The sequence below is a fragment of the Dermochelys coriacea genome, chromosome 4 (assembly GCF_009764565.3).
Source record: "Dermochelys coriacea isolate rDerCor1 chromosome 4, rDerCor1.pri.v4, whole genome shotgun sequence".
Taxonomy (NCBI): domain Eukaryota; kingdom Metazoa; phylum Chordata; order Testudines; family Dermochelyidae; genus Dermochelys; species Dermochelys coriacea.
In genome coordinates, this window is record NC_050071.1 from 91342918 (window position 1) to 91355977 (window position 13060).

General features: G+C 38.1%; 1 protein-coding gene across 1 annotated transcript in view; it reads left to right on the top strand.

The window, feature by feature from the left end:
• The window catches only part of LOC122460029, a 48879-nt gene extending 37794 nt beyond the window's left edge, over nt 1–11085 (top strand). The window contains exons 7-10 of the mRNA XM_043513791.1: nt 1071–1120; nt 4395–4454; nt 5334–5381; nt 10708–11085. Coding sequence (XP_043369726.1) covers nt 1071–1120; nt 4395–4454; nt 5334–5381; nt 10708–10935 — 386 coding nt within the window. The 3' untranslated portion in view covers nt 10936–11085. The remainder of the gene's footprint in view (nt 1–1070; nt 1121–4394; nt 4455–5333; nt 5382–10707) is intronic.
• The last annotated feature ends 1975 nt before the right edge of the window (nt 11086–13060 follow it).

The window sequence follows — 13060 nt, forward strand, 5'->3', positions numbered from 1 at the left end:
AGCTTCTAGTTGTGGTTTTGCTGATGATCACTTAACAGCATATTCTACAAAAATCCAAACCAAAAAAAAAAACAACAACAAGCAAGTGAAAAACCACTTACAGCTCTGACTTGGTGCTTCTTAAATATATATTTTTAACTAGGAGCTTGGCTTGTTTAGCCTAAACTAAAAGAAGGTTGAGGGGAGAGATGATTGCTCTCTATAAATATATCAGAGGGATAAATACAGGAGAGGGAGAGGAATTATTTAACCTCAGCACCAATGTGGACACAAGAACAAATGGGTATAAACTGGCCACCAGGAAGTTTAGACTTGAAATCAGACGAAGGTTTCTAGCCATCAGAGGAGTGAAGTTTTGGAATAGCCTTCCAAGGGAAGCAGTGGGGGCAAAAGATTTATCTGGCTTTAAGATTCTACTCAATACGTTTATGGAGGAGATGGTATGATGGGATAATGTGATTTTGGTAATTAATTGATCTTTAAATATTCAGGGTAAATAGGCCTAATCCCCTGAGATGGGATATTAGATGGATGGGATCTGAGTTACCCAGGAGAGAATTTTCTGTAGTATCTGGCTGGTGAATCTTGCCCATATGCTCAGGGTTTAGCTGATCGCCATATTTGGGGTCGGGAAGGAATTTTCCTCCAGGGCAGATTGGAGAGGCCCTGGAGGTTTTTCGCCTTCCTCTGTAGCATGGGGCACGGGTCACTCGATGGAGGAGTCTCTGCTCCTTGAAGTCTTTAAACCACGATTTGAGGACTTCAATAGCTCAGACGTAGGTGAGGTTTTTCTCAGGAATGGGTGGGTGAGATTCTGTGGCCTGCATTGTGGAGGAGGTCTGACTAGATGATCAGAATGGTCCCTTCTGACCTTAGTATCTATGAATCTATCTATCTATTAGATTTTATGTTGAGCCTCCTGGCCAAACTGTATGTGTTACTATGCTACACTTTAGGTACCTAGGAACTTTAGAGGTGATTTTACATTTCATATTCTTCATCTTTCTGATATCTTTAGGGTTTCTTGTAGATTTATGATTGTGAGGTTTTTTTGTTTGTTTGTTTGTTAGGACTAGGTGAAAAAGATGCTGAGACGAAGAGAGGTGACAGGAAACAAAAGGCATGTAAAATATTGCATTTTTCGCTTGAATCTGTTTTTTTTAACATTTAAATGAGAAAGTGAGAATAGGTTTTCAACATAGAATTAAAATAAATGAACCATACCAAACTTTCTTATAAATTTACTTCAATTCTCTGTTAAAAATGTAGAAGAAATTTACATTTTGGTTAAGAAAACCTTTAAAAGAAATAAAAGTAGAACTAAAGATGCCTATATGATGGTAAGAAAGATCAACATCTTTATTTAACTTGTCATGTGCAAATTTATCAAGAAATGATAATTAAATTTGATAGAATAACTAAAGTATTATCAAAAAGTAGTAATCCTATTGAAGACCCTGATCCTGCAAAGACCTTTGCATGTACTTAATCTTACGCACTATCAATGGCTTCAGTGGGGCTACTCACAACTTATGTAAGGTTAAACATGTGCAAAAGTCTTTGTGGGATTGGGATCTAATTCAGTTCTATATTGAGAAGATAATTTTGTTTACAATATTGAAACTAGGAACCTATAATACAGGACCTTAGTAAGTGCCAGTCAAACCTTATGGGGCCCAATCCTGCAAAGATTTAAGACTATACCTAGCTTTATTCATGTGTATATTCTCACGCAAGTCATACCTTGATCACTGGATTAATCACATATAAGCATAATATCTTGATCCATTATGCACATTGCAAGTTAAATACAAATATTTAACTTTAGTATCATCATCCTGTAAGCATCTGTATTTCAATTTATGACTAATGTTTGTCATACTTTGAGCCAGAATTTTTAACAGATCTTTTAACAACATTATAGGCAATGGTGCACAAGCCAGTACAGCAAATCATTACAAGGCATCCTTTAAATCCCACCCTGTGAACGCTGTACTTGCAATAAGCATAGTTTACTAGTCTGAGTAACCAAACCCTATATGTGATGTATGCATACATGAAAAAGATTTTGATTAATTTATGGCTAAGTAACTTCTTCAGGGGCTGAGCACTCTGTTCCAATTCAGCAAAGCACTTAAGCATATGCTTAATCTTAAGCATGTATTGGCCCCCTTGATGCTTAAGTTCTTTGCTGGATTGGGGCTAGAGTGCTCAGCACCTCACAGGATTGAGCCCATAGAGTCAGTGCCAAAGCTCATTGAAGTCAATGGGAATCATTCCATTGATTTCAAATCAATGAACTTAGGATATAGCTAGGTTTGGATTGGAGCAACCAGGGATTTTACCATGCTCACTCCAAACTGGTATTACAACTATTCACTACTTTGAACCTTCTGATTACCAGACATAGCATTCTTGGAGAGAGGAGAAAGGTCTGTTTCCAACAATGACATAATTGTGCAAGCCTATAGTTGGCTGTTGCTGTGACATTTTTCTGAATTTTCTCCTGTATGGGACAAACTTTTGGGAATGATGGAAAGAACATAGCATATTTTATATTGTTTTTCCTGTGATCTTACCTGATAGGGTATCACCAACAGAATAAGGGAGGGAAAAAAATTAGTACACATCATAATGTCAAAATAATTTTATTTACAAAACAAATTATTTGTTAATCCCAGGGGCCCTGATTCAGCAATTCCCATAAGCGACTGCTTAATTTTAGCCACATACTTAAGTGCATTGTTCAGTAGTGATAGGGTTAATGTGCTTAATTTCAAGCACTTAATTTCAAGCAAATGCTTAAGAATTTTACTGAATTGGACCTAAATTCTTAATATCCTACAGGATATATTCTATAACACAACCTATTCCTTAATATCTGTACCACTCTCTACATTCATAAAGTATTTTAATGGTTTCATTTTTTCTTCTTTTCATACTGCACCCCTGCAAACATTAACACTGATCATTCAGTTAGTCCAATTTATTATCTTGTTCCCAGACAAGGTTTGAAAAGTGATGCCAATGTTCATCATATAGCTATAGGTCTGGTCAGTTATCTTCTGTATGCACTGTAATCTTCTACCACAAGAACAATCAATATGTTTCCTGGTAATCTTTCATTCCCAAGACATTTTCTTCCTATTACTTATGATGATTAAAACAAATGTACACAATTTTCCTTCTTAATCTCCAATTACATTGTAATGATATTTTCCTCCTTAGGATTTGTTGCATCAATTTAGTCAAATCTAAATCTCTGCTTACTAACTTTCCTTCACCTCATATTTAAATAACTACTATTGGCAAATTGCTATCCCATTTTTGCATTTATCATTTTCTCCTCCTTTTATATTATCCGATACTAAACTTCTAACACGATTTCTAGTGTAAGCCCCATCTGCATTACAAGCACAGTGTTCCTGAGTGACCTGATCACAGTACAGTTGTTTCTTGACACCATTAGAGCACAGTTCCAAATATTTAGGCACGTGCTTAATTTTGTATAAGTGAGCAGCCTCATTGACTTCTATGGGGCTACCCGTGTGCTTAAATTCTTTGCAGAAATGGGGCCCAAGACTTACAAAACTACTACAAAACAATGTTTCCTCTGTCTAGATTCCTTTCCTTACCCTAATTACTAGAATATCCTATAATTAAATTTTGCTAGTTTTGTAATTGATATATTTTAAAAAAATTGTATAAATCTGTACCAGAAGAATAGTTTGCTGTAACTTAATAGAATACTTCAGAACTTGACATTGCTACTCCTACTGCTTTGAAAGTCACATGCCTAATGGTTTAGTTTTAAGAATACATCTTTTGAGCTGAAAGAATACTAGCTGTCATTTTCCAAATGATTTAATACATACTATTGATGGTTTCTCCTTGTAAAAGTAACACTGATGTGTGGATTTGTAAAGATTGGGTTTATATACTGGTGTGACTGTGAAATTGTGTGTAGTGGTTCTTAGATTCTCGGACAGAAATCAGTTTCTCTGGTGATTACCTTGTACTATAAAGGAAATAGTTTGTACCATATACACTCTACAGACAGGACCCTCCTTGGTTGGTGTAAATCAGCATGGCTCCAATGCAGCTAACAGAGCTATGCCCATTACACTTGTAGGGGATCTGGCCCCACTCTGTTTCAAAACATGACGTATTTAAAACACAGGCATACATATCAGTAACCCTAGATTTAATATTCTGGTGTAACTAACATAGCAATGCATTTGGATTGCAGCATCTAAATAATACTGACAATACACAATCTTTAATGGTGTAAAGAGATCTCTGATATTTTGTCAAGCATGCTCCTATTTTACCTCTGACTTTACCTCTTTCCAGTTAATGGTCATAAGTATTTCATGGTGGTCTTCTCTCTGCAGGTGGCTTCATCAGCTCCTCAGGTCCTGAAGATAAGGGCTCTGGAACAAGGTGGCATTTTCGTGAGTTTCTGTGATTAAATCTGTTGTGAAGTTGTGGGTATGGGTTTGTGTATTTAAAAAATAGCTGTAACCTTCCCCATGTGACACAGTGAGTCATTGACAGAACTGGGAACAGAACCCAGGAGTCCTGATTCCAGGATATTCCCTCCTTTACTCTTAGCTTTTATACCAATAATAGTCCATTTAGAATTTGGGCAATCCATACCAAAAGTCATTGGGTGCTTTAGCAAAATATTTCTCTAAGGAGAAACAGCATCTGCCATGAATGGCATAAGAAAAAACTTTGGTTAAGCTATGGTTGTCCTGAGAACTTTTCATATCACAGAGTGCAGCAATGAGGCAGCAGTGGCAGAAATGAGTGGTCATGTTTTGAACACTACGTGGCTCCTCCTTGCATACTTTTGAGAGACTAACACCGACAACAACCTTTGTGTAGTGCTTGAGCTACAGGGAGGGCAGAGACCATATTGGCTAGTCCCTGGGTACAAGTTTCTCCTCTACATAACATCTAGAGCCATGTGAAAATTACTTTGTTGGTGTTTAGCAGTTGGTCCTATCCCACCCCACCAAAAAAACAAACAAGCAGGATAATTAAAAATTATTGTAATGGTCACTTTCAAATCAGTCCATACATCAAGCAAGGAGGGGGAGGGGGTCACTTATCCAGTTCTCCTAGATTACCAAGGAGAAGAAAACAACTTTTAAAAATTGAAATATTGCACTACCCTGGAGCAGACATTCCATCAGAGAGCACATCATTTGGCTTATACTTTTCTTGCATTGTATTAAATTGCAATGGTTTCCACTTAGAAAAAAGTCATATAGTTTGGCCCTATATTAAATCATGTTAACTTTTTAAAAAGTTCTTTATCATTGTAGGGTTTGGGAGAAACAATGGACAAGTTTTGTTGCCTTCAGTTCAGCTTGGTAAGAAGATTGGAAGTGAGGGTGGTAAAATGTTGGGGCTTTTTGGTTTTTTTTGTTTTGTTTTTGGGGTTTTTTTTTTGAGTTTTTAACCAACTGGATGTATTATTTAAACAGAGGCAGCTGCCATTCTTCACTGAAATTAAAAAATTTGTATTTAGACAAATGTAAGTCTGAACTTAAAATTGCTGTAGTTTGGGCTGAGACCATATTCAGTTCCAAAATGTATATAAAAATAGGCATTTCCAGTAATTGTGAGCCTGTCACAGTAAAGCCTGTGTGGTAATTGCCATTCCCCCAGTAGGACTTGTTCTTAATCTGAATGTTCCTGTTTCTTTTGATAAGAAAAATGAGCCTGAAAACTAAAAGAAGAAGAAAATCTTGAGGAAGTCATCTTGAATTGCTTATGTGCTCTGTAGGCATCACCACTGGGCTCTCTCCCTCCTTGTGATCATGCAGATGTGAAGAAGAAAACCGTGACTGGTCCAATGGTTGGGAAAGAGGAAATCGATGATAATAGTCCTCATCCCCTCCATTACCTGCATCAATGGTCACTGAAATAGACAAAGCTATGGCTTGTGGTTACCTGTGACAGCTCTTTTTCTCCAACATATTCCTGAATATAGTTTGCAATTTGTACACCATTATATCCCACTTAATAAAAGACACGGGGAAAAGAAAGAGAAAAAAGCCCTTTCTACACAAGCCGTACTCAAGAAGGATATAAACTTGATCTTGGCCCAGCTGGATTTCAGTATATTTTGGCAAACACATCTGGATGAGACCAAAGCTCTTCAAAAAGAATACGCTCTATCCTAGGTCTCTACCTGGGATAAAGCATGATTGTTAAATGGTTAAAACATAACTTTAGTCACATCCACACTGTCTGGTGAAACTAGTCTGACCTGCCTAGATTATAATAGAGTTTAAACCACATTTAAACATGGTAGTCACAACACAGTTGTTATAACTGTTTAGATGGGGCTTATCATACTAGCTCAACAAGTGGGTGTTATTCCAAAAAGCAATTGTCTCAGCTATTCAATGGTTTTCAAAAACAAGCTGCACTTTGCATCTCTTGAGTTCACAAAGATTGCATTACAGCTAAAATACTATCAAAGCCTCCTAACATCTGTGTGCAATTTCCTGTAGTTTGATCATCACTGATCAGGTGTCACATTTTGGGGTGCAACCCAGACCAGTGAAAGGTTGTTTCACCACTTGTCCTGTAACCCCGAGTGCCTTAAAATGCTCTGCTGCTCTTGCTTCCTGTCTGGATATGCCAAGCCAGCAGATAAGCATGCACTGAGTGTCTGTGTGTTAAGCAACCCTAGTTCAGCAGCTCTGACTCTAGCAGCCTGTTTGTTACACAACAGCCACACTCTGGAGTCCACCAGCCTTGGTTACTACTAGCCTAGTGACCCCAATATACCTCCAGTCCGAGATTTCCCCATAACTGTCTGTCCTGAAATGTCCAGTCCACTCCTGGAATGTTTAGATAAATAGTAATGTCCATTGCTCTTTTAAAGAGACAAAAACAGCAATGTGTTGCTTTAACTGGAGTTAATAATCACTGCAATTCAAACACAAACACTTGGTTAGTTTAGAATAAAAGTAAAACAAGTTTACTAATGGAAAGAGAGTGGATTTTAAATGAGTTCAAGTATAAGGGATAAAGTCAGAATTGGTTACAAGCAAATAAATGTGGAAAGTCATTTCTAGTTACTAAGACTTAACTTCAGCAACCTTTGTTCAAGGTAGTTTTCCCATCAGTCTTCCAGTCCCAGAGACTTCCACCCACTTGGTTGAAGGGCCCATCTTTCTAGGCTTGCAAGAGCTCCAGCCCCTTGTGTCCGTCTAGTGATGGATGTCAAGATGGCTCCTTCTCTTTCCTTATATCTTAACAAACTCACTGTTTTGTCCCCAGATTTAGGATTACCTCATGCTGTCCTTTCCTTCCTCTGGATTTCGCATCCTCCTGCTGATTTGTATGTAAATGGAGTTTCCATTGTTTTTGGTCACACTTTGCTTAATTTCAATGGGGACAGGTAAATAGCTGCCTTTCCTTCTGTTTGGGGGAAACCTGTTTCTCCCTGTGTTAGGTCACAGACTTTAAAGCATAGTATCACTGAATATTCATAATTCCTCATGTAGCGGTTCAGACTCTCTGTCTTTATACACCAGAGGCTATCTCCTCCACTCGCTAGATTGATGGCTTTGTTTACCTTCTAAGTAAATGTGCCTTCATTGTCTCTGCCTGACAACCAAGCAGGTCAGACACAAGATACTTTGTCATTCCTTTGTCTAGGGCAGACTGGGCTTAAGCAGTGCTTGCCAAACACATTTTAAGAATATAATTCTAGCACATATCCATAACTCTTTGTACATACCCCATACCTACATGCAAAAATATTAATGATCAGTGAGTTATTAGTTTTCCAATGAATTATATCATGCCACCCATTGGGTATATATCATGACAACAGTTTGTTAGGTGTAATAAGTATGTCAAGCCTGGTCAGGTTCTTTCTTCAGTACACTGCTCATCATTAGCAGACAAACTTGTTTGGTAATAATGAGCAGTGTACTGAAGAAAGAACCACAGATACTTCTCTCCTCATTGGCCTAAGAGCTGCTCAATAAACTCCTACAAAGCTGTAAACACAAAGAAATGTCATTTCTTCAAGCTATTATGAGTTGGGAAACAACAACTATAAAGAAAATAGATTGAGTACTGAAGTAGGGACTAGGAGTAGGAGAGGTAGGGATGATGTTAACTGCTCAGTTTGCATCCTATTTGGCAAGCGTTGACATTTCTGCTCTCTCTTCAGAGCCTTGTACTGTTGTACATATGCATCAGTGCAGAGACAACTAATGATTCATGCTGCAGAATCAGGGCTTGACTTGTCCCAGCAGATCAAGGAGACTTGCTTGTTGTCTTCTAAAACCATCATTTTTTTCCCAGTAATTTTGTGTTGGTTTCTCCAGTACATTTCTATAAATGCACACAATTGTATTAAGATTCTTAGTGTCTGGAACTGGTAGAGTTTTTACGTTATGAGCAAATTTCTTTTATTATGCCATAGTCGGGAGTTTACTTGTGATTGTTGTATTTATCCGTATGTTAAGAAAATGAGTACTTGGGGTATTTGTTTGCTAATAAATAATGAAGCAAAGACAAAGTTTTGAAGAGCTCAACTTTTCATGAATCTAGTAAATATGGCAGGTTTCAGAGTAGCAGCCGTGTTAGTCTGTATTCGCAAAAAGAAAAGGAGTACTTGTGGCACCTTAGAGACTAACAAATTTATTAGAGCATAAGCTTTCATGAGCTACAGCTCACTTCATCGGATGCATTTGGTGGAAAAAAAAATTTTTTTTAATAAATTTGTTAGTCTCTAAGGTGCCACAAGTACTCCTTTTCTTTTAGTAAATATGGGACTCTTTCTCAAGGTTTTATGGCTGCTGCCATTAAATCATACATAGACTATATGGCCAGATTTTCAAGATGTTGAGCACATACAACTCCCAATGACTTTACTAGGAACACCTCTGAAAATCCAACCAGTAGGTTCTGGTTATAGTCATACTGAAAGGCTACTCAGAAGCATTCGTTTTGTGGGAAAATAGAGATTCTGATCCATTATAAAATAATATCAGATTTCTTAATTTCATGAACATATATAAATAGATATACATGATAGATTTAGAGAGAGATGGTAGAGATAAAAATGTTAACAGTGCTTTTAATAGTAATAAATGGATAATAAATTAAATAAGGAATGTTTGCTTGTGAGGGCAGTGGTGTTATGAGATTAACATTAGATAAAAATGAAAAGTACAGAAAGTGACATTTTCCATTAAGAATATTAAAAAAAAAAGTGTCAAGATAGAAGTTATGTGACTGGCTTACCATGCTGACCAGTATTGTTTCATTGTTTGCTTGTGCTCCCCTTCTCTGCTTTTGAATTCATCCGGTGTCTCTCATCTTATACTGTAGTGCGGACTGTGGAGTGGTGTGTGTAAATTATAGAGAGCATCAGAGTGTTGGTATAACTACCTGTTGTGTACATTGCTGGCATGAACAGAGGTGCCTTGTTCATAGTCCCATTTCAAAGAGTGCGAATACAGCCTAACAAGGCTGCTACTCAAACCTTTCAAAGAGTACGTTACCAAGAACTAGGAACCTCTACATTTGCGCTAGCACTGTCCATGCAGGGCAATTACAATGCAACACTTTAATGCACTTTGCAATTTACCCCATAGCTCCCATATTCCACACCGAGGCACAGTGTAGATGAGTCCTTAGTTAAAACTGAATAGAGAGCTGTAAGGGTATGTCTGCACTTCAATTGCACGGTCGCAATTGGCCCATGCCAGCTGACTTGGCTTAGGCTAAGGGGTTGTTTAATTGTGGTGTAGACATTCGGGCTTGGGCCATTTTTAAGAGCATGTCGAACGGTGTTATTTTATAGTGCACTGCCCTGCCCCAACCGGCGTGACCTCAGATGCACGATGCATGAGAGGTCACAGTGGCTGGGAGAGAGCAATGCGCTCTTCAGAATGGCATCTGATATTGGACAAAACCATGTCCAGTTTTATCTCAGCTACATCTGATTAGTTAACAATCTCACCCTGATGGGGCAGGCCACACTGCTACGAGAACTTCAAAAAACAGTGTTACACACATGCTACATATGACATTTGTTTTAGAGGGGGATATTCTTTCTATTGTTAAGGTTGCAGCCAGTATCCATTATAAACCCTATATAAACTTGGATTAGCAAATCTGGTTTGGCCTGAAAACTGACAAATTTCCTTAAAAGCTAAAGAGAATGTATTTATTTCCCTGCTATCATTTTAAATCCAAGCAATTTGTCTAATTGAATCGGCATCACTATGCGGAGCACAGTATGATAATTCCATTTAATCCTAGTTTAAGCTATCACAAAATTCATAAATGTGAACTCAGATTTCATTATCCTTAAGATAAAAAATAAACCCAACCTTTTTTAAAGGAGGAAAACATTTTATTTTGGATAATAGTGTTTTTGGTCTTTTCCATCTATGAGTTACAGAAATAAAACATAATGGCTGGGCAACTCTTACATGTTGTCTATCAACTTTCTGAACTGATTTTGAAAGAATTCTTAATGTGATACGTAACGTAAATACTGAACACACTGTAATAAATTAAGATGCATTTATAAACCTATTTGTAATTCATAATTTACAGTGAAGATATAGGAAGAGAGAACAGTATGAAGTTTTAGTACTACCTAGAAACCAACAGAGTTATTCTGGGGTTTTGTTTGTTTTTGCTCTCCCACAGATCAGTGAAGGAGCGGAGTGCGTTTTTATTCCCAAAAATTTTTTTCTAGACAAAGCACCTGTCAAGTCGAGAAAGATGGCTCTTGAGCTGGTGAAAAGTTACTCCTCAGAGAGCATGATTATGGAAAATTATACTAGGCATCAAGCTTGGAATACTTACAAGGCCAAGCTTATTGGACAACAGCTTGAGAGACAAGCTATGCCAACTTCAGCTCGCTTTTCTTTTTAAAAAATGTCTATGGTGGTTCCTTATAGTCAGATACTACTACTTTTAGTGAATGAGATAATGATGATACTCAAGGATGTGCTAATGGGAAAATATACACTGTCCATAACTATACACACACAGGATAATGCAGACATGTTACATGCCTTTTAAATAAAGTTTGTTCCATTGTATAAAACTGCAAGTGTTTCTGTTCAATAGACCTGATCCTAAGAGCCAACAAAGACTCCAATGGGAGTTGCTGCCCTTGAAGATCAGAGCCTAAAAATCACCTGTTTTTGTCCTACACTTCTCTTTTAAATAGTATGTTGAAGTTCCTAGCTCCTCCTCTAGCACTCCAGGTCTGCCACAATTCTTATTGGTCTGGCTATAGTCAGTATCCGAGTATCATTGCTGTGGCCACAGTGCAAACAAACCAGCCAGCACATTGTAATGGAGATTTTAGTTTTCTTCTACACTGTAAAAACTCATGTTAGATGGATGCCATTATAAAAACATTGATAAGCCTCTTGTAAACAAAAGTCTGGGGAGCAGACAATCAAATACCGTGTGGTGCCAGTTTACCATTATGGGGAAATGGATGGAACAATAGAAGAGGTAGAGCTGAGGCTGATATTAATGTTAGAATAAAACAAGGAGTTCTGCATTGTATAGGTATACACTTTATATTTCTTCTTTCCACTGTCATAGGAAGGAATGATTCCGACTACAGGGTTGTCTGTCTGAGTTTGAGCTTGCTATTAATTCACTGCATGGTCTTAAGCAAATCATTTCACTTCCTTGCCTCACTTTTGCTATTTATAAAATGGGCATAACAATCTACATCACAGAAATGTTGTGAGGATAAATTACTGAACATTTATATAGTGCTTTGAACATATCAAGTATTATATACAGTATGCAGGGCTGCCAGTAAATCTTAAAATGCAGCTTTCTGTATATTCAGCCTTGTGGGGATTAAATTTTATCTCTGCAAGGCCTTAGCAGGCCTGTCTTCTGCTCTTTCTATAGCATTTCTTGTGCACAGGAAAGACCCAGTTTATGGCAACTGCAAAAAGGAATGGCTCTGCTAGAGTTAATAATCCCTGTGCCTAACCCTGTGACAGCATGCAGAACTGCAAGAGAAGGCTGAAAGGAGCTTGTCCTCACCTTGTGTGACAGGAGAGCAAAGGACCACAATTGCACCTGGCTCAGTGGTCAAATGTAGAAATAGAAACTCTATGGGGTGGCTTCCCTTCCATCTCAATCAATAGAGCTAGCCAGACACTGTACCCTGTTGGAGGGTGTAGCAACAGTCATTGTTGTGTACCTTCCCTCAGTGCTCCTGACAGCATGATGCTTGCTCAGAAGTGAACTCAAAAGAAGGGAAGAGACAGAAGCAGAAGAAATCAACAGAGGTGGAGTAAATGCCATCCCTTCAGAAACAGCAGGTCTTCAGGAAGAGCAACTGTCCTGATTTAAAAAGGGAAAAAGCATCTTATTAAGAAGGGACAAATTTAGCCCTGGTGTTAGGTACCTACTTTAAATTAGGGCTGAATTTGTTCCCCATGCTTTATTTAAGTTATCCTCCTAACAGAATGGAGAACTTAAATAAGAATTTCCTGGGGATATCCTCAGAAATATGTTGCAAAATCAAAAAACATTTAGTTTCAAGAAAAGCACTTAAGGTTGCTAGGCGACAAGTAGGTATCACGTTTAAAAAACAAACCTTAAAAGTGATTAAATTAAGTTAATAATGGAGCCCTACCTTGAACAGAACCTTTGTTACTATCTTAACACCAGAGAAGCTCTGCTAAATCACTGTTCACAAGGGATCAAGTGACAGAGGGGGGAATTCTGTGCTTGAAATTTTGAAAATCTATTTGTGAAAAGGTGATTGTAACAGGGTGTACCTGGCCTTTGCAGCTTCCTACAGTAGGCCCCACAGCCCTATTACTCCCCACCCCAAGAAGCAGTAAAATGGGAGGGAAAGAGTTGCAAAAGTGGGTCCTCCAGGCTTGCATAAAGAGGCCTCCCTGCAGCAACCATCTTGGAAACTAGAGAGACCTGGCTCTCAAACGGCTAACAGGGCAAATGACAGCCAATCAGAGCCCAGCAGGCTCAGATAAAAGGAGCTGCAGGGCATTAA